This window comes from Delphinapterus leucas, chromosome 7 (genome assembly GCF_059928025.1).
Source record: "Delphinapterus leucas isolate spDelLeu-1000000601 "Yukka" chromosome 7, BTC_Dleu_Yukka2, whole genome shotgun sequence".
In the NCBI taxonomy this organism is placed as follows: domain Eukaryota; kingdom Metazoa; phylum Chordata; class Mammalia; order Artiodactyla; family Monodontidae; genus Delphinapterus; species Delphinapterus leucas.
Window position 1 is genome coordinate 24,775,720 of NC_143135.1, and position 22,903 is coordinate 24,798,622.

A 22,903-nucleotide genomic window follows, 5' to 3' on the forward strand; every position below is an offset into this window, starting at 1 on the left:
TTGTGGCCTCTCCCATTGCGGAGCACAAGCTCCGGACGCACAGCCTCAGCGGCCATGGCTCACGGGCCCAGCCGCTCCGCGGCATGTGGGATCTTCCCGGACCGGGGCACGAACCCGTGTCCCCTGCATCGGCAGGCGGACTCTCAACCACTGCGCCACCAGGTAAGCCCCCCTGTTATTTTTTTTCATTAAACAATGAGTGCCTGTGTGTTACGTAGAAAAAAGCAGCTTATTTATTGGTAATCGGTATTTAAATCTTTTGATCTATTTTGTTAATTTCTGCCTGTTAGAGAAGCACTTATTTTAGTCAGGTATTTAAATCTTTCTCCTCCTCCATCCGGACTCTCAGAAGTCTTCTTTTTTTATATCACAAATCTAACAATATCCTACCCATTCTTCCATCAAGAATGCTCAGAAATTACATGCCCTTCTGCTGAATTCTTAAATTAGCACATGCACAATATAACTTCTTCTGGCACCGGAGAATTGATTCCTACGTGATCCACCCTGTCTTAGTCATTAGTCAGCTCAGGCTGCCATACCAGAGAACCATAGCCTGGGTGGCTCACAAACAACAGACATTTATTTCTCACAGTTCTGGAGGACGGAAGTCCGAGATCAGGGTGCCAGCATGGTCAGGTCCTGGTGAGAGCCCTCTTCTGGGTTGCAGACTATCGACTTCTTATTTTATCCTCATGTGGCAGAAAAGAGGGCAAGAGAGCTTTCTGCAGTCCCTTTTATAAGGGCATTAATCCCATTCACGAGGGCTCCCCTCACTAGCTAAGTACCTCCCAAGGCCCCACCTCCTAACACCATCACATCGGGGGTTAGGATTTCAGCATAGAAATTGCGGAGGACACATTCAGTCCATAGCACACCCTGAAAGAGGCAAGTTCCTATTCCACAGATACCAATGCATCTCAGGTGGTAGGTACCAGGGCACGCAATAGACTTTTACGTTCCTGTACCACGGGATCGCCTCCCCCAATGCAGAGTGCAGGATCGGCTACCTCTCGGTGACAAGCTGCTGTGGCCTCCCCACCTGCCTGTTTGGACCCACGGCACTGAGAGAAGAACACACCCCTGAAGTCTTGACCAGCAGTAGAGAACACCATTTCCTCGATGGCGCTCTCTGGAAAAAGCCAAAATGCCTTTCTTTTCATGAACGCAGAAAACTCACGTTGAAACTAGTTCCGAAAAATGTTTATTATGCCACAAATGCATTGTCCTCATACACTTTATCTGAAGTTCTTTACATATTCAATTATCTTTTTTCTTCACAAGAATGTAGATAGTCCCTCATATGACCCTTGTCTACTTTTTGAACTTCCTAGCACAGTTCAAGAAACGTGTCGCAGGCAAGCGTGCAGGCAGCATGGTGAAATGGAAAGCAAGCCCGATCATGAGTCAGTGGGCTTGGGCTGGAGGCTTCGGGCAGGTCAGTCCACTTCTTCGGACTTTAGCTTCCTTCTCTGAGGTCACCAATGTCCTCTGTGGCTTCTTCAACTGTCTGGAGGGTCATGAGGAACACAGAGCCTCTGGGTTTGCGTGGAACTCTGTGTTCGCTTCCACAGGGCACTTCTGACCACCTGCCTTTTCTCAGAGTCAGCTGTCCAGGTATCCATAACCTCCATGAGGTCAGGACACTCTTCAGAAAAGGGACCACATCTTAGTCACAGAATATCAAACAATGGCGGCCATCTTCGCATTGGTGGGACAACACAAACAGATTTGATTTCTTCTCAACTTAAGGTTTTCCTCCCATATACTGCTCTTAAACCTGCAGTATCTCGTTTAAAAGAGTGGCTGATTTAGCATGCTGTATTTTTAGCCATCTCCATCGACTGACTCAGTATTTCATGGGGTTCTACACAGCTCACCATGATTTTTCTGCATCCTCTTAGCCAGCTGGAGCCAGACCACCGCACACCGTGGGCTCCTCTTCGAGTCACTGGTACATCCAAAACACAGACACTGTCTTGAAAGCTTGTGCCTACACTTAAATTACACTAAGGTCTTGGAACTTCATTTTAACATACAGTATTTCCAGGCATTTACCAAGTAGACAAAGTACCGGGTTGATATCATTGCACTGATGAAATATTCATATCATTGATAAGGCGGGACAATGTAGCTGACTTTATCGGACTCATACCGTTTGCATGAAAAGGTTGAGTTTCTTTGGCTCTTTGTTCATTCAAGTGCACAGAATACCTATTTGGATAGACTTAGGCATTGTGTTTATCTGTCAGTAAAATCTTGCACTGTCCGAAGTGTTTTGCAAACTGATTTAGGTTTTGGACTACAACAAGCGGCCATTGGTAGAAATATACCATATATACACATGGAAATTACAAAAATACATTTTATTTATAGCTGATTTTTTTTTAAGTAACAAAAAACTAACACTATGAAAGATCAACCGGCATACCAAAAGGACACTACCTAATATCATCAGGACAAGAGACTCGTTTGGGGATTCCATGACACAGCATCTCCAGAACATTCCAGAAAGGGCAATTTGCCATTGGGAAATAAAAACAGCTTCTTTGAAAAGTCTGTGCTTTGACAGTTTGACTCTCCCACTCTAATCAATTCCACTCCTACTCTTCTCTGAATGTTAAAATTTCCAGCTTCTTCTCTCAATAAGGACCAAAGAAACTCATGAGGAGAATGGAAAGATGGACTCAGAGGGGATGGATACAAGCTGAAGCTAGATGGATCATGGGTGAGAAGGCAGGACAGGACCTCACTCTCCAACAGACACCAAGTAAGTCCCCAACATTGAGCACAGCTCCCAAAGTTGGTGAGGGCACCACGGTGTCCCCTCCCCTGGGCTACCTGAAGTCAGTACCTGTTTTGCTTTTGCACTGACAGTCAGCAGCTGGTGCTGTGAGGTACTGTCCACCCAGAGCTCTGGAGGCTCACCTGCCACGCCAGGGAGGCTGATTTGCAACATCACGGTCATGAGGTCAGAAGCCTGCCATTTTTGGCAAATGTCCTCCTATGTCTATTAACTAACTAACTATGGGAAGGAGTGCGGGAGGGGACTGGCTAACTCCATACACCTTTAAAAATGTTATTTACATTTAAATGTAAATCAACAGGTTTTCTGCATTCAGAAGCTTCTATGAACAGAGGCTGCAGCCTGGGGAGACTGGGTCCACTGTTCCTGCTTCTAACAGGCATCAGTGACTATTTCCTTTTGTATCACTGGGCAGCACATGCTGGACATCATCGTTGAAGAGACAGAGGTTTCCTTGTAAAAGTCGATGTATCTATCGTCCCCCAAAAGAGAGAAGCTTCGTTCTCAGGCCACCTTCATTGCAGGGCAAAGAAAACCTGTTTTTCTTTTGTAGGACCTTTAAAGCTCTTAGCACCGATTCTCTTCCAGCCAGAGCCCAGCTTGCAGAATACTCTATTTCCAAAATGACAACAACACCTTTTCAAAAACCTGTCAACACGAATCCACCATTCCCGCTCATCTTCTCTCTTTCTTGGCCTTTGTTGAATTAATTGCGGGGGGAAAAGAGTCAGGACTGTTCACAGGTGCAGTCATTGACTGACAGTACTGACTTTCATCCAATTTATTTGACTTTGAATATGAACCTTTAAAAGAAAAGGACTCAGCTCTCTTGGCCGGAGTCAGTGTCTCCCTTGGAGACGGGAGGTGATTGCAATGACTACAGCCATGGCTGAACGAGAGAGAGTACAGTCTGGGACTTCATCGCACGCCTGCATTGCCTTTAACACAGAAATAGAGTTAACATGCAGAGGTCACCGAAGATAGAGCTGTGCTCTCCCCATTCTGGTGGTTTATTAAAATATGGCATTGGACAGGAATCTGCAGATTTGCGAGCATGTCTCGTGACTAAGGCTCCGTAGGGAAATACACCCTCAGTTCAAACAGTTAATGTAACAGAGTATCAAACATATGGTCCCACATGGGGACTTGTTGACATACAATCACTTGAATAAGCCAAGCATCCAGTTGTTCAAGAGTTTCCTGTTCCCCAGAAGCCCCACTGTTCACGTTTTTAGAAACTGAGGGTGAGAAAAACGCCCACATCGTCTGTGCCTCCAGACCCATCAAGCCAGGCTGGAGAAAACCAAAGACTGTTTCCTCAGAGTCGTCTGGAAGTGGGCGAAGGCATTAGACCTGGAACTCAAACATGTCCGTCTGCTTCTTGGCCAGCTTGGCCACCTCTTCCCGGATGGCCTTCACCAGGGCCGCTGTGGAGATGTTGGTCAGGGGCGTGTCGGACGGGTCGTTCTCTGCCAGGCTCTGCTGTGAGGCTGCTGCGGAGGGCAGCGGGGCCTGCTCCAAGCTGGGGTGCAGCCCGGCTGGCTGGCTGTACTGGCGAGGAAGCCTGGAGGGCGAGTTCTGCTGATACCGGGACCGGGGGTAAGCCTCGATGTACCCCGGGAGGGGGACCTACAAAGCATGTTGGGAGAGAAGACAAGGACCTCGGGTCAGGAAGCGGCTCAAGTCATAGGACGCACTCGATACCAAAGCAGGAGGGGACTGAGGACAAGGAAAGAGATTTAGAGGAAAATGAAGGCAACGCACCATTGTGCAGATACAATAGCTGGAGTCTGTTTGGAAAGTAGGTGATTTGGACTCACTGGATCTGCTGGTTGGATGAATTAAATACGTGTTTTAAACAGTATGCAAACAGTGGGCACATACCTGAATCTACATCCGAATCTACCTGGCTACCTTTTTAATATAAGCACCATCTAGCCAAAAGAAGTGTTGTTCTTTATGGATGTCAAAGGACTCACGGGAGAGACCTTCAAGATGGAGGAGCTGAAAGACGCGGAGATCACCTTCCTCCCCACAAATACATCAGAAATACATCTACATGTGGAACAACTCCTACAGAACACCTACTGAACGCTGGCAGAAGACCTCAGACCTCCCAAAAGGCAAGAAACTCCCCATGTACCTGGGTAGGGCAAAAGAAAAAAGGAAAAACAGAGACAAAAGAATAGAGATGGTACCTGCACCTCTGGGAGGAAGCTGTGAAGGAGGAAAAGTTTCCACACACTAGGAAGCCCCTTCGCGGGCGAAGACTGAGGGTGGGTGGGAGGGAAACTTCGGAGCCACAGAAGAGAGCGCAGCAACAGGGGTGCAGCAGGCAAAGCGGAGAGATTCCCGCACAGAGGATCAGTGCTGACCAGCACTCACCAGCCTGAGAGGCTTGTCTGCTCACCCGCCAGGTGGGCAGGGGCTGGGAGCTGAGGCTTGGGCTTCAGAGGTCAGACCTCAGGGAGTGAACTGGGGTTGGCTGCGTGAACACAGCCTAAAGGGGGCTAGTATGCCACAGATAGCCGGGAGGGAGTCAGGGAAAATGTCTGGACCTGCTGAAAAGGCAAGAGACCATTGTTTCGGGGTGCGCAAGGAGAGGGGATTCAGAGAACCACCTAAGCAAGCTCCAGAGACAGGGGCAAGTCGCAGCTATCAGCTCACACCCCAGAGACAAGCATGAAATGCTAACGCTGCCACCACTGCCACCAAGAATCCTGTGTGCAAGCACAGGTCACTACCCACACACACACACACACCCCCACCCCAGGAGCCTATGCAGCCCACCACTGCCAGGGTCCTGAGATCCAGGGACAACTTCCCCAGGAGAACACATGGCACACCTCAGGCTACTGCAATGTCATGTTGGCCTCTGCCACTGCAGGCTCGCCCCGAATTACAATTATGACTACTGTACCCCTTCCACTCCCCAGCCTGAGTGAGCAAGAGAGATCTAATCAGCCCCTGCTTTAACCCCTCCTGTCTGGGCGGGAGCAGACGCCTGAGGGTGGCCTACATTCAGGGGTGGGGCTAAAACAAAAGCTGAAACCCGGGAGCTATGCGAACAAAGAAGAGAAAGGGAAAGTTCTCCGTGCAGCCTCAGGAGCAGCAGATTAAATCCCCACAAGCAACTTGATGAACCTTCCATCTGTGGAATACCTGAATAGACAATGAATGTTCCCCAAATTGATGCAGTGGACTTTGGGAGCAACTGTAGACTTGGGGTTTGCTTTCTGCATCTGACTTGTTTCTTATGTTTATCTTAGTTTAGTTTTTAGTGCTTGTTATCATTGGTGGATTTTTTATTGGTTTGGTTGCTCTCTTTTTTTAAAGTTTATTATTTTTTTAATTAAAATTTTTTTTTCCTTTTTTTCTCTTTTTGTGAGTGTGTATATGATGTTTCTTTGTGTGATTTTGTCTGTTTAGGTTTGCTTTAACCATTGTCCTAGGGTTCTGACTGTTTGTTTCTATTTTGTTGTTTTTTGTTTCTTTCTGTGATTTTGTCTGTTTAGTTTTGCTTTTACCATTTGGTTTGGGGTTCTATCTGTTGTTTTTTGGGTTTTTTTCCCTTTTTTTCCTCTTCCTTTTCTCCCGAGCCGTGAGGCTGGCAGGGTCTTGGTGCTCTGGCCGGGTGTCAGGCCTGAGCCTCTGAGGTGGGAGAGCCAAGTTCAGGACATTGGACCACCAGAGACCTCCCAGCCCCACATAATATCAATCAGCGAGAGTTCTCCCATAGATCTCCACCTCAACACTAAGACACAGCTCCACCCAACGGCCAGCAAGCTCCAGTGCTGGACACCCGATGCCAAACAACTAGCAAGACAGGAACACAACCACACTCATTAACAGAGAGGCTGCCTAAAGTCATACTAAGTTCACAGACACCCCAAAAAACACCACCAGATGCAGCCATGCCCACGAGAGGGACAAGATACAGCCCTACCCACCAGAACACTGGCACCAGTCCCTTCACCAGGAAGCCTACACAAGCAACTGAAACAACCTCACCCACTGGGGGCAGACACCAAAAACAATGGGAAGTACGAACCTGCAGCCTGCGAAGAGGAGACCCCAAACACAGTAAGTTAAACAAAATGAGAAGACAGAGAAATATGTAGCAGATGAAGGAGAAAGGTAAAAACCCACCAGACCAAACAAATGAAAAAGAAATAGGCAGTCTACCTGAAAAACAATTCAGAGTAATGATAGTAAAGATGACCCAAAATCTTGGAAATAGAATGGAGAAAATACAAGAAACGTTTAACAAGGACCTAGAAGAACTAAAGAGCAAACAAACAATGATGAACAACACAATAAATGAAATTTAAAACTCTCTAGAAGGAATCAATAGCAGAATAACTGACGCAGAAGAATGGATAAGTGACCTGGAAGATAAAATAGTGGAAATAAATACCGTAGAGCAGAATAAAGAAAGAAGAATGACAAGAATTGAGGACAGTCTCAGAGACTTGTGGGACAACATTAAATGCACCAACATTCGAATTATAGGGGTCCCAAAAGAAGAAGAGAAAAAGAAAGGGACTAAGAAAATACTTGAAGAGATTACAGTTGAAAACTTCCCTAACATGGGAAAGGAAATAGTCAATCAAGTCCAGGAAACACAGAGAGTCCCATACAGGATAAATCCAAGGAGAAACACGCCAAGACACATATTAATCAAACTATCAAAAATTAAATACAAAGAACAAATATTAAAAGCAGCAAGGGAAAAACAACAAATAACATACAAGGGAATCCCCATAAGGTTAACAGCTGATCTTTCAGCAGAAACTCTGCAGTCCAGAAGGGAGTGGCAGGACATATTTAAAGTGATGAAAGGGAAAAACCTACAACCAAGACTACTCTACCCAGCAAGGATCTCATTCAGAATCGACAGAGAAATTAAAAGGTTTACAGACAAGCAAAAGCTAAGAGAATTCAGCACCACCAAACCAGCTTTACAACAGATGCTAAAGGAACTTCTCTAGGCAGGAAACACAAGAGAAGGAAAAGACCTACAATAACAAAGCCAAATTAATTCATAAAATGGTAATAGGAACATACATATCGACAACTACCTTAAATGTAAATGGATTAAATGCTCCAACCAAAAGACACAGACTGGCTGAGTGGATACAAAAACAAGACCTGTATATATGCTGTCTACAAGAGACCCACTTCAGACCTAGGGACACAAACAGACTGAAAGTGAGGGGATGGAAAAAGATATTCCATGCAAATGGAAATCAAAAGAAAGCTGGAGCAGCAATTCTCGTATCAGACAAAATAGACTTCAAAATAAAGACTGTTACAAGAGACAAAGAAGGACACTACAAAATGATCAAGGTATCAATCCAAGAAGAAGATATAACAATTGTAAATATTTATTTATGCACGCAACATAGGAGCACCTCAATACATAAGGCAAATGCTAACAGCCATAAAAGGGGAAACTGACAGTAACAAAATAACAGTAGGGGACTTTAACACCCCACTTTCACCACTGGACAGATCATCCAAAAAGTAAATAAGGAAACACAAGCTTTAAATGACACATTAAACAGGGTGGACTTAATTGATATTTATAGGACATTCCACCCAAAAACAACGGAATAAACTTTATTCTCAAGTGCTCATGGAACATTCTCCAGGACAGATCAGATCCTGGGTCACAAATCAAGCCTTGGTAAATTTAAGTAAATTGATATTGTATCAAGTATCTTTTCCAACCACAACATTATGAGACTAGATATCAATTACAGGAAAAAAACTGTAAAAAGTAAAAACACATGGAGGCTAAACAATATGCTACTAAATAAACAAGAGATCACTGAAGAAATCAAAGAGGAAATCAAAAAATACCTAGAAACAAATGACAATGAAAACACAATGATCCAAAACCTATGGGATGCAGCAAAAGCAGGTCTGAGAGCGAAATTTATAGAAATACAATCCTACCTCAAGAAACAAGAAAAATCTCAAATAAACAACCTAAACTTACACCTAAAGCAATTAGAGAAAGAAGAACAAAAATACCCCAAAGTTAGCAGAAGGAAAGAAGTCATAAAGATCAGATCAGAAAGAAATGAAAAAGAAATGAAGGAAACAATAGCAAAGATCAATAAAACTAAAAGCTGGTTCTTTGAGAATATAAACAAAATTGATAAACCATTAGCCAGACTGATCAAGAAAAAAGGGAGAAGGCTAAAATCAACAGAATTACAAATGAAAAATGAGAAGTAACAACTGACACTGCAGAAATACAAAGGATCATGAGAGATTCCTACAAGCAGCTATATGCCTATAAAATGGACAACCTGGAAGAAATGGACAAATTCTTAGAAAAGTACAACCTTCTGAGACTGAACCAGGAAGAAATAGAAAATATGAACAGACCAATCACAAGCACTGAAATTGAAACTGTGATTAAAAATCTTCCAACAAACAAAAGCCCAGAACCAGATGGCTTCATAGATGAATTCTATCACACATTTAGAGAAGAGCTAACACCTACCCTTCTCAAACTCTTCCAAAATATAGCAGAGGGCGGAACACTCCCAAACTCATTCTACAAGGCACCATCACCCTGATACCAAAACCAGATGAAGATGTCACAAAAAAAGAAAACTACAGGCCAATATCACTGATGAACATAGATGCAAAAACTCCTAAACAAAATACAAGCAAACAGAATCCAACAGCACATTGAAAGGACATACACCATGATCAAGTGGGGTTTATCCCAGGAGTGCAAGGATTCTTCAATATATGCAAATCAATCAATGTGATACACCATATTAACAAATTGAAGGAGAAAAACCATATGATCATCTCAATAGATGCAGAAAAAGCTTTCAACAAAATTCAACACCCATTTATGATAAAAACCCTCCAGGAAGTAGGCATAGAGGGAACTTACCTCAACATAACAAAGGCTATATATGACAAACCCGCAGCCAACATCATTCTCAATGGTGAAAAACTGAAAGCATTTCCTCTAAGATCAGGAACAAGACAAGGTTGTCCACTCTCACCACTACTATTCAACATAGTTTTGGAAGTTTTAGCCACAACAATCAGAGCAGAAAAAGAAATAAAAGGAATCCAAATCAGAAAAGAAGAAGCAAAACTATCACTGTTTGCAGATGACATGATATTATACATAGAGAATCCTAAAGACATTACCAGAAAACTACTAGAGCTAGTCAATGAATTTGGTAAAGTAGAAGGATACAAAATTAATGCATAGAAATCTCTTGCATTCCTATACACTAATGATGAAAAATCTGAAAGAGAAATTAAGGAAATACTCCCATTTACCACTGCAACAAAAAGAATAAAATACCTAGGAAGAAACCTACCTAAGGAGACAAAAGACCTGTATGCAGAAAACTATAAGACACTGATGAAACAAATTAAAGATGATACAAACAAATGGAGAGATATACCATGTTCTTGGATTGGAAGAATCAACCTTGTGAAAATGACTATACTACCCAAAGCAATCTACAGGTTCAATGCAATCGCCATCAAACCACCAAGGGCATTTTTCATGGAACTAGAATAAAAAACTTCACAATTTGTATGGATACACAAAAGATCATGAATAGCCAAAGCAATCTTGAGAGAGAAAATCGGAGCTGGAGGAATCAGGCTCCCTGACTTCAGATTATACTACAAAGCTACAGTAATCAACACAGTATGGTACTGGCACAAAAACAGAAATATAGCTCAATGGAACAGGATAGCCTGTCCAAAGACAGCCTCTTCAATAAGTGGTGCTGGGAAAACTGGACAGCTACATGTAAATGAATGAAATTAGAACACTCCCTAACACCATACACAAAAATAAACTCAAAATGGATTAAAGACCTAAATGTAAGGCCAGACAGTATAAAACTCTCAGAGGGAAAACATAGGCAGAACACTCCACGACATAAATCACAGCAAGATCCTTTTTGACCCACCTCCTAGAGAAATGGAAATAAACAAATGGGACATTATAAAACTTAAAAGCTTTTGCACAGCAAAGGAAACCATAAACAAGACAAAAAGACAAACTTCAGAATAGGAGAAAATATTTGCAAACAAAGCAACTGACAAAGGATTAATCTCCAAAATATACAAGCAGCTCATGCAGCTCAATATCAAAAAAACAAACAACCCAATCCAAAAATGGGCAGAAGACCTAAATAGACATTTTGCCAAAGAAGACATACAGATTGCCAACAAACACATGAAAGGATGCTCAACATCGTTAATCATTAGAGAAATGCAAATCAAAACCACAATGAGGTATCACCTCACACTGGTCAGAATGCATCATCAAAAAAATCTACAAACAATAAATGCTGGAGAGGGTGTAGAGAAAAGGGAACCCTCTTGCACTGTTGGTGGGAATGTAAATTGATATAGCCACTATGAAGAACAGTATGGAGGTTCCTTAACAAACTAAAAATAGAACTACCATATGACCCAGCAATCCCACTACTGGGTATATAACCTGAGAAAACCATAATTCAATAAGAGACACGGTACCACAATGTTCACTGCAGCACTATTTACAATAGCCAGGACGTGGAAGCAACCTAAGTGTCCATCGACAGATGAATGGATAAAGGAGATGTGGCACATATATACAATGGAATATTACTCAGCCATAAAAAGAAACAAAATTGAGTTATTTGTAGTGAGGTAGATGGACCTAGACTCTGTCATACAGAGTGAAGTAAGTCAGAAAGAGAAAAACAAATACCATATGCTAATGCATATATATGGAATGTAAAAAAACGGTACTGATGAACCTAGTGGTAGGGCAGGAATAAAGATGCAGACATAGAGAATGGACTTGAGGACCCAGGGAGGGGGAAGGGTAAGCTGGGACGAAGTAAGAGTGTAGCATTGACATATATACACTACCAAATGTGAAATAGATAGCTAGTGGGAAGCAGCTGCATAGCACAGGGAGATCAGCTCGGTGCTTTGTGACCACCTAGAGGGGTGGGATAGGGAGGGTGGGAGGGAGATGCTAGAGGGAGGGGATATGGGGATACGGGGATATATATATATCCGTATAGCTGATTCACTTTGTTATACAGCAGAAACTAACAACAGTGTTAAGCAATTATACTCCAATAAAGATGTTTAAAAAATTAAATAGACTTTAATTATATATTTTTATAAAAAACAGACTCTGGGATTTATCACTGATGATAATAGCTAACACTTAATGAGCCCTGTGCTAAGGGCTTTCCAATCGTGGTCTCATTTAATTCTCAAAACAACAACCTAGGAGGTAGGTATTGTTACCCTTATTTTATAGAAGAGGAAACTGAAGCAAACAGTGCCTCAATCGAAGGTGCCACAGCTAACAAGCCACTGAGAGATGCAGCTCCAGGCTGGGAGTTAGTCGCTGCACTATATTGTCTTGGATCTGGAATATGATCTTGGTTTCTTGAAAAAAATTTCTCTTTTCATTAAAAGTGGAAGATACACAGTTCTATGCTTTAATATATGGACACTTATAGTAATAAGGACAGGGCAATGATCTGGAATTCAGGGTCAACTTTCCCACAGAAACAGTGCCATAAAAGGGGATGCTGTTCCATGGTAATCCACAAAAGGCCTTTATATCCCATAATGTTAACTGCAACACCGCAAGATAAATGCCCATGGATGGCGTCGGTATGGGGTGCTACCGTGAATGGCACACATGTAAGGAGTCAGGCAGCTTTCTGGGAGAAGCAGCTTAGCTGAGTCTGGAAGATGAAGAGCCTGTTTTTCAGAAGACAAGGTGGGAGGGGCATTCCAGGCAGAGGGAAAAGCAATGCAGAGGCCTGGAGGTACACAGAGGAAGGTGCACCCAGGGAGGTTCAGTGATTTGGTCTGACCAGAGAGGGTATGTGGGGTATGAGGGGAGCTCAGGAAGACAGGCAGTCAGGGCCAGATCAAAAAGCTGCTGAACGCCAGGCTACGGAGTAAAGTTTTCTATGGCACACTTCTAAGGAATTGAGTGTGTTTCCATTCTTTACAGAGGTGTCTGGGCGCTGGTGAGGATGGAGTGGGATGGGGTTGGGTGAGGATTCAGAATTTTTTATGGGCAAATGTGTAGTAGGAAAGCAGGCCTCTCCCAGTCCCTGCCAGAGGTTCTGACAACCCCTCCGGAGAAGGCCTGGCCTGGGAGCCACCAACGGGTGTCAGGCAGGGGAAGTGTCTGTATTTTAGGAAGGACACTCTGGAGGTGGACCCACTGGAGGTAGAGAGGAGATAAGTTCTGAGGCTACCTCAATGGACCAGGTAAGAGTCGGGAAGGACCCAAGTGAGGGAAGAAGTGATGGGATGGATGTCCCAAAGTTTGGGGCTTTAATTCCCCTACAAGACCCGGTAAAGGAAGACAAAGTAGCAAATATATTTCACTTGCATCTCAGAGGAAAATCAGAGCCGGACTGTCCGAGCCCTTGGGCCACACAGCTGGGAATGCACAGGTGACTGGGGGCTAACAGAGAGCCAAGGCCAAGACACGGGACTTGCCTGTCAGGTCTCAGCTCAAACTCCCTTTCTTCCGGGAGACCTTCCCCAGTCCTATATTAGCTGAGGGCTCCCTGTAAGGTCCTTCCATGCACTTTGTCTAGCATAACAGTCATCACTCACAATACCATCGCCTGTCTCAGGCATCGACTGTGAAGGCAGAACTGTGTCTCACCTACTTATCACTGTGCACCAGTGCCCAGAACTGTGCACGGTACACAGTAGGGAGTGTCTCAGACCTGGGGTTCTGAGCGGCACAATTTGAAAATCACCGAAGGATGACCAGCTGGTGCCGTATGTTTGTGAAGGAAGCTGCCATGTCCCCTTTCCCTGCATTTCAAGTTCAGCTGGAGCTGAGGGTCAGTGTCCAACTCTTGAGACCTCCCAGTTCTGCAGCATTAAGCAACTTGGTGCTTGTGGCTGGGACAGGCCAGGGACATCTGATGCCACTGGAGTGGCCTCAGGGAAATACTCAGAAGCAGGGAAGATGAGGAGATGACACACTCTTCCTCCCTTACAGTAGATGCAGGCGGGAGCCACCACACCTTGTGGGCCAAAATCCAGGGCTGGCAAACACCACTCCTTCCCAAGCCAGTGCCTGTGGCAGGCATCACCTATTGATCACAGCACACTTTCCTGATGAGCCTGGGAACCCCCTCTCAATCCCTCTCCATCCAGTACCAAGGATGAAACCTATTTGTCAAGCCAGGTCCAGGTGATTTTATACAAGCTAGCTCCTTATATCTGGATACCTGGGATCAGGAGGGTCAGACATCCAAATGATGGTGGGGGCTTTTTCTTCTCACATGGATGTGGAGGGTGAATATTTTCCCACTGGATTATCTTTCTCAAGCCCACATCTGGTCCCTCTGAGCCTCCTGTGCTGAATTTCAAATGCAATAAAGCACCTGACCTCCCAGCTTGGTTCCTGGCTTCCGTGCTCCACGCATGGGCACGCAACCCTGCTTAACTGAAGGTGGTAATGGGGCTCCAGGAAAGACCCATTTAGGCTGCAGCAATCACTTTCCTCTTAAAAACAACTAATAGGAAACTAGCACTCCCTCACAATGGGGGGTGGCATGGTGATCAAGTCATCATGTCCAAAAGATTAAGTTTTGATTTGCTGGGCTCCTTTTTCCTTCATCTTTAAGGCAACATGAACCCAAAGGTATCTGGATGTCACCAGAAGCCTGGCTACGTATTATCTGTAAGTATCTTGAAGGCAAGGGACAAGGTTTTGTAAATACTTTTGCTGACTCCTGCAAAGCACCCAGTGCACCCTGCATGCAGAGGGTGAGCTGACAAAGCTGCAGGCCTACTGCCTAATTAGCACAAGTATCAACTACTTTCTGAAAAGTACACATTATGTTTAGATTGCAAGTGGCATTATGGAGGTGAATAACCTCTGAACTGACCAACTCACACCCAGTGAATTCAGCTGTTTAGAAGAGCTGAGCATGACAAAGGAAGCAAAAAAGGCCCACAACCAACCAACAGAGACGCCATATACTCCCGCATTTAGATTTGTAGACTGAACAGTAGGGAACCCCTCCAGTTACTCTCTCAGAGACTATTTACTCCAGCTCTACAAACAACTCTAATGAGCTCAGACATGCCTCATTTGCAGATAACCGAGCATTAGGAAAAGCATATTTAAAGGTGAGTATATATCTGAAAGTGGGGAAATAGAGCAAGGTGTGAGCTGGGAGCAAGGTCAGAGAAAGAAAAAACATACTAAGCCTTAGAATAATTCCAAAAGTTATAATAGTTTAGAGATGTCTGACATAGGGGCAATAATCCTACAAGCCGTCAGAGCCCATCTGACAAATGTCATTTCAGTACAGTGAGCCATAATAATGACGCTGAATCATTTGTTAAAGACAAATTAAATTACGTTTTTCTTTTAAAGAAGGAGGGGAGAAGGATGTAATTCATTCCAGAATTTAAAAATTCAGGGTGGCATATATTTTTTAAATATTTTGGAAATTAAAGGAATAGCTTTGATTATTAGGAAAATTAATATACGTAGGGTAGCTTTACCCTGATGATGTTGTTTAAATGTGGCATCACTACAATGAGAAGAGACACCAACGCTGAGGTTGAATTGAACCTGTAGGGGTAGAAAGTATGGACCCCAGGGGTTTGGACAGAGAGAAAAGATGACACAGGTGTCAATGTGTTTCCTAAATCTAGGATGTATTTCAAATGCTGAGACCAAACCCTAAAATGACATACAGCACCACGGGGCCCTAGGAAACGGCCTGCCTTTCTTATCCATGATGGATGGTCTCACACAGGGAGTGGAGCAACTCATTCTAGAGGCCATCATTGTGCTATTTTTGTTTGCTTGTTTTTTGTTTTTCACTTGGCAGTGCTTGACAGGTGTCTCAGAGGCAGGTTTGGGTGTGAATATCCAGGTTCATCTGGTTGCTGCCCCTCTTTGGTCCAGGCTGGGCCAGGTCCACTGTGCCATAAACTCCTACTAGTATAATGAAGGAAGAAACCAGCTGACCATGAAAAGACAGTCTTCAGCTGGAAGACAGGCAGAAAACTTTAGATCTACATGCAAAGTAATTCAGTCTTGGGTTTCTAATACTTCATTTTCTGGTACTGCATCTAAAATTTTCACAGGATTTTAAAGCTGAAAGGAACAAATTTAGTAAAGGCTTTGGAGCCAGAAAGATGCAGGTTTGACTGCTGGACACATCAGGGGAATAATACCTACATGACAGGGCTCGTGAAGATTAAATAAGATAACATAAATAGAACATCTAATATAGTGCCTGGCACATAGAAAATACTTAAAAAATGGTAGTTATTATAAAACTGTATTTGATTAAGGGTGCCCTCTGGAAAGAGGTGGAATCTGACTGAAGGCTCCTGTGTCAAAGGACATCACACTCCCCTCCCCCGCACTGTCTCCTCTAATAGCTGATTTTAGCCACCTGGTTGGTGGAAGGGGGCCTGAGATAACAAAACACTCAGTCTCAGCCTCACATCCCTTTTCTCCCTATAGGGTGTCAAGCAGGTAAAGTTGTGAGGGAATCAGCGAGGGTCTCACCGAATCAGCCCACTGGCTCGGGAGCTCATTCTCTCCTGCGTAAGACATCCAGGCCTGGTTCCTGTAGGACGAGGGAGGCGTCGGGATGAAGTAGCCGGTGAAGCCGGGTCTGCTGGCAGCTGGAATGGCGAACACTGCCGGCACCGTATTACCTGGCATGGAGGAGATGTACGGGCGAGATTAGGCCGGCACCTTGCCCACTGGGCTGACATATGCACAAGCTGGGGGAAGCTCGGAAATGGGAGGACTCTGGCCTTGGGGGAAGGGCTGATGGGAAGGCATCACACCTCCACCTGCAGCCCCAGCCCTGCTCACCTGCCCAGACAGTAGTGGAGGCATCACCTGCTGGGACTCAGACCTAGCTTTCTAGAGAAGTGATGGCTCACAATCCTTGCCGAGCCCTCACCAACACCCCCATCCCCATCCCAACACCCCTGACCTGCTGGGGTGCCAGGTGTTTTCCTCCCAGGAGGATGGGTATTTTTCAAAAGCCAAGAAGAGGAACCAAAAGAAATAGATTTCACTGGTGGCATTTCTGGACACAGTATGCTTTAGTAAGTGTTGACAACCGGGTGTTTGCAGTTTTAGCCTAAAAGGTATGGTTTGGATAAATGAAAAAACCCATGAGGGCATGTTCAAACCTCCGTGTTCAATGACATTGTTTGTAATAGCAAAAAACTGGAAACAACCAATATGTCTCTCACTAGGGGATAGGATAAATGGTGGCATATCACATAATGGAATACCATATGGCAGTGTGAACAAATGAACTAGATCAACATGTGTGTAACAACCTGGAGAACTCCTGAAAACAATGTTAAGCCAAGAAAACAAAGTGCAAAAGGAAAGGTATAGCTTAACATCACTTATGTAAATTTAAAATATACAAAGCATTAACATATACCATTGTATAGATATACATATGGAGTGAAAGCCCATGACTTAAAGACTGTGATTACCTCTGGGGAGAAGGGGAATGAGTTGGGAGTGGATAGTTGTATCTGGAATGCTTTAAAGATATATATAATAATTTTTTAAAAGGCCTTAAGTCTGGCAAAATGTGAACATCCACTCTGACCGTAACCTATCTTAATATTTTGTCAGAGTTCAGATCTTTTTAAGAAAAAAAAGCAGTAGCTCTTCTAGCCAGGGCTACTGAAGTCCAGACGGGATCCAGAAATACAGTTGCTTTGATTCCTGACGGTGGCGGGTAGAAGGTGGAGAGCGGGGAAGACAAAGTGCACAGCACGGGGGCTGGCGCAGGGCGCGGGCTTCTTCCAGGCCTTTGTCCTCTTGCCCACCTGAGTAATTTAAAGCCGACTGATCCAACTGCGCCACAGACACAGGGCCTCGGGACACCTGCGCGAAGGAGGCGCTGTCGTGCAGCTGGGCGGGCTCAGGCCCCGCGGACTCGGCCATCCTGGTCTTGCTCCCAATATCCGAGGTGGACCTGCGGGGGGAAAGGGGCCGCCTTAGCCGCCTCCCAGGACCGCGGCCGGCCGGGCAAGGCGGGGCTCCCGGGGCAGATCACGGCCGAGGATGGCTTCGGCCTCCAAGCCCCAGGACGGCGGGCTCCTCAGGCCTGGGTTTGCCCCGAATAACAAAGGGGGCCTACAAGCCCAGGCCTGGAGCAGCCGTCGCGGTGGCCCGAGCTGGAGTCATTTTTAGATATTCAAGGTCAGTGCTCCCCTGAGGGTGACTCCCATGTCTCTGGGGAGTAGAACACTTAATTTCCACATAAAAATGCGCCAAGAATTAGCGCTGGGTCTTAGCTGGGGATGGTCGACCTAGCAGGTGATGACATCATCGGCAGCCAATGGGAAGGCTCCGTCTGAAGTGCGCAGCCGCTCCCCCTCCTGACACCAGGACCGAGACCCTGGAGGGCTGCGGGGACTGCGTTCCCTGCTGCTACTGGCAGGAAGCAAGAAGCCCTAGGCTCTGGGAAGCTCGGGCTGCTCCCGGAAGCAGGAGCCTAGTACTTTCTGGGCATTATGAATGAAAGAACACTTTTTTTTAAGTCCCACAGGCAAGCAGAGAATCTGGCGCATTTAACACCTCTCTCCACTTATAGCTCAGAAAGCCATGTAAGAAGAGCTGGCTGGGGTGAGGGCATGGGCCTCTCCCCCCAGTATAAAGGGTGCTGTAGCCAGGCTCTGTCTTCCCTTTGGTAGAGGCGCTTCGGGCTCTCCTAAAATTAGAGTGGAGGGAGGCAAAGGCTGCCAGCCCACAGGGCCACCCTCTAAGCAGAGGCAGGCTTTCACAGTAAGAGCAGAATAGAGGCGCGGTAAGGGAGCGCATCGGGAGCCTGGGTTCCGGCTGCCTCCTCTCTCTGAGCCCCAGTTCCTCATCTGTAAAATGAAAGGGGAGGATGACTCCATCTCAAAGGTTATTCCCTGGTCTAACCCTCTGGGTTCATAAGGAGGGCAGTGACCTCCTGATATCTGGCAAGGATGGCAGACGGTGCCGGACATGAGAGGAGACTGGTAGTTGAGAGAAGAAATAGGTGCTGGGGCTTCCCTGGCGGCGCAGTGGTTGGGAGTCCGCCTGCCGATGCAGGGGACACGGGTTCGTGCCCCGGTCCGGGAGGATCCCACGTGCCGCGGAGCGGCTGGGCCCCTGGGCCATGGCCACTGAGCCTGCGCGTCCAGAGCCTGTGCTCCGCAACGGGAGAGGCCACAACAGTGAGAGGCCCGCGTACCGCAAAAAAAAAAAAAGAAAAGAAAAAAGAAATAGGTGCTGGCCTTCAGCAAACATAGCTGAAACGACTGATTGAAAAGCTCCTCCAATCCAGAACCCTCAGGAGCAACTATTCCCCAGGGAGGGTCAAACACAGGCTGTGAGGATTAAACTACACATCAGGGTGGGTTGCTAGGGCCTCAGTAGTGTAGGGTCTCCCTTCCTTTCTCCGTCCCTCCTTCTCCCATTTGCTCACTCCCACAGCCCTGGCTTCCCACAGGCTGTTTCCAGGCATCTGCTACTCCTTTAGAAAACCAACCTAGGAAAATCCCTGGCTTCTGCTCTGTACACTCGGCCACCTTTGAGGACTCCCAGAGCCTTTGAGATCATTTAGGTCAGTGCCCTCATTTTACAGATAAGGAAACAGGAGTCAGACAGGTGAGGCAATGTGCCTGGAGTTACACAGCACGTTACTGGCAGGTTAGGGTGGAACCCTGGTCTGCTGCTTCCCATCCCACCCTAAGCTTGACTGGGGTCAAAGGGTGGTGTCTACACACAGCTCGGCATCCTAAACTGCTGGAAATGAAGGCAGGTTGTTTCTGAGGAAAACTCATTTCTTTTCACCATTTTGACAAAGTTCAGACCTGTGGCCCACAAATAGTGTGTGATCAGCATGTTGGAGGAAGCTATGGTAGGAGGGCCAGGGCAGTGGCCCGTACAGGCCCCAGGGCACGGGTGTCTCTCCTGGCCTTGGACATGATGACTATACCAACCTCCCCCGCGCTCTTGGCTGTTGCTTCTTGTCTATCTTTATTTAAAACATGTGTTTTATATTATTACAGAGCAAAGAGAATGCTGAATATATGTTTCACAGCTGACCTATCCAAGTTCGTGGGCTTTCATCCTCTCCATCTTGCAAGTCAAGAGTCAGGGCAGGAGCCTAGACATGCTGCTCCCCAGCCTCTCGGACACTATCCCTCAATAACTAAGGGCCTTCTGGGTGCACACACCTGGCAGGAGGTGCCCAGACTTGAGGCGGCTGTTGTGAAGGCCCAAGTTGGAGTAATTTTTAGATGTTCAAGGTCAAGGTATGGGGCAGTTGACCTTGGGTTTTTTCAATTGTGGGTTCTACAGGACTTTCAGTTTTCAATGGTAAGAGAGTAGGTCAACCCTCTGTGGCCCCCACTCCCTTCCTTCATGGTACTTGGGGTGTCCCAGGCACATGGTTGTCTGTACAGGTGATGCACCCTGAATGGGGCAGGGCAGGAAGGAAATCTTTCAGGGCGGGGCGCACAGGACCAAATCCTCTGCAAATATGCCAAATAAGGCAAAGAAAGGAATGTGTTACCGCCTGAGAGAAGCGACAGCCACTGGGCCAGTCCGCGGAGGCACAGGTGGAGGGGGAGAGCCCATGACCATTTCAGGAAGCTGGGAAAACCTGTAGGCCTGTGAAAGAGACGAGCAAATAGAGGAAGATGTGTTAAAACCCGGTGCCCATCAACACACAGGTTCTTCTTACTTGAAAGGGAAGCAAACTTCCGAGGGTTAGACTTTCCTTCTTTCCTCAAACTTTCCCCTTCGATCTCCCTTAACATGTTCCCCGGCCCACTCTTCTATCTCATCTGCCACCATTTTCCCCTTTGCTGGGCCACTGCAGTCACAGAGTCCTTCAGTTGTTCTTAAAATCTGCCAAGTTCCTTCCTGCCTCGGGCTTTGTACATGCTGCCCCTTCCCCCTGGGATGCTTCTCTCCCAGTCCTTCCCGTGGCTCCTTCCTTCATTTCATTCATCCAGCCCCATATTCCCTGTGAGCCCCATTTACTCTGTCTCCATATTCTGTTTTATTTTTTGGCATAGCAGTTGTCACTCTGGTATCATATCATTGCTTATTTATTATGTGCCACAAACTAGATTGTAATGAGGGCAAGGGATTTGTTCTCAGCTGCATCCTCACGCCTGGAACAGTGCCTGTTATATCATGGATGAGCAATAAATATTAGATAAGGAATGAATCATTGATTGCGTTTACTTTCTCACTCATGGAAAGTGGGTTTAGTGGGGGAAGCAATGGGTCTGGAGTCAGGAAGTATGGGTGGAGGCCCTAATTTGCTAATGAATAGACTTTATGTCCCTAAGCAAGTCAGGTGACCTCTCTGGGCCTCAGTGTATTCTTCTGAAATGGGGACAAGGATACCTTGCCCAGAGGGGGTGGGTGCAAAGAAGATCAGGCAAGAGAGTGTATGTGTAAGTATGTTGTGATCTATAAAGCACTATTCAAAGATAAGGGATCAGAAATGCCACAAAAGTGAAGACTTTAATCAACATAGGAGGCGAGAAAAGGAAAATGGTCAGAGACAGGACCAGACAGCCAGGCCACAGCCTCTTTGAGCAGGAGAAAATCTAGAAATGCTCTCTGCGAAGACAAAGATTGGCTTGTGCTTCTCATTCATTTTTTTTCTTTAGGTATCAAGGCCTGCCAGATCTCTTGAGGAACAAGATCATAGGGCTTTAGACCTGAAGGCATCCAGACAGAAAGTAGCAGCAGAGAGAATCCATACACAGGATTCTTTAAACCGAATGAGGGCTTCTCCCTTCAGCATCATGGCAGACTACCTACTCATAAAGGCCTACCCAGTAAATAACAAGTAGATCCTGGATAAAACCTGGATTTTAATGCATGTAGGAATTGCAGGATATAAGGAAAATCTTAAGGACTCCACCCACTACCCACCCCATCCCTCTCACATCTCAGCAAACTAAAATAAAAACTGTGAGCTGAAATCAGAGGTAGAAACAATGAGTAGTAAAAAATATGAAAGGTGGGATTGCCTGGAAAACAAATGCCATACTGGTAATCAATTAAGAGATCAAGCCTGGAATAGGGCAAGGTGAGGCAGGTGAAACTGAGACCCTTACAGCCAACCTGGAAGGGGCTAACATCGGCTCCTCCCAGGGAGGAAGGTTGGTAATGCTCCCAGGCTCAGGCAGAAGCAATTGTAAGTCCTCTTTGGAAGAGATATTCCTAACCTAGGCTCTCGGGATTGGCACAGATTGAGATGAAGCAAAAAGGAGCTCATAATCAAGTATCAGAAGACACACCAGAAAACATAAGTGAAAGTTAGAAAAAACAACAAATTTAGACCTTAAAGGACCTTAGAGTTTGAAATTTCCATATACAAAATAGAAAGTAACAAGGTAAGAAATGTTTTAAGAAAATAACTGACCAGACAGAAACATCATCAGAAATGATCCAGCAGATTTGAAGAAGAACAAACAGAACTTTTAGAAGTGAAAACATCACTGAAATAAAACACTCAATATAGGCAAATTAAGTAATAGATTTATCACAGATGGAAAGAAATATAAACTAGAAAATGGAATTGAGATTACTAAGGATGAAACACAAAGAGACAAGAAGATAGAAAATATACTATCTCAACAAATGACCCAATTTCGCTCCTTTTTATGGCTGAGTAATATTCCACTGTATATATGTACCACGATGACTAATAAGAACCTGCTGTATAAAAAAATAAACTAAAATTCAAAAAAAATAAAAAGAAACTCATTAAATGGATAAAAAAAGATAGAAAATATAAAAGAGAAGTAAAAGATATAGAGGATGGTATACGAAGGTCTAACATGCAGTTAATCAAAGTCCCAAAGGAGAAAAGTTGGAGAAAGAAGAAACAATATTTGAAGAAGCAATGACTAAGAATTTTCCAGAACTGAAGAAATAATCATTTTAGGAAGTACAATATATAACAAGAAGGATAAATAAAACAAAATACACACCTACATACACTGTAGTGAAATGGTAGAATACCAAAG

The 22,903-nt window shown here is 45.1% G+C and overlaps 1 protein-coding gene across 1 annotated transcript in view; it reads right to left on the minus strand.

Moving 5' to 3' along the window:
• Positions 1-582: 582 nt before the first annotated feature.
• Positions 583-22,903, minus strand: part of KIAA1549L (KIAA1549 like) — a 281,195-nt gene continuing 258,874 nt past the window's right edge. Inside the window, exons 18-21 of the mRNA XM_089914969.1 lie at positions 20,422-20,519; positions 17,699-17,847; positions 16,398-16,549; positions 583-4,435 (exon numbers count right to left, since the gene is read on the minus strand). Of these exons, the coding sequence (XP_089771095.1) occupies positions 4,154-4,435; positions 16,398-16,549; positions 17,699-17,847; positions 20,422-20,519 (681 nt within the window). The 3' untranslated portion in view covers positions 583-4,153. The remainder of the gene's footprint in view (positions 4,436-16,397; positions 16,550-17,698; positions 17,848-20,421; positions 20,520-22,903) is intronic.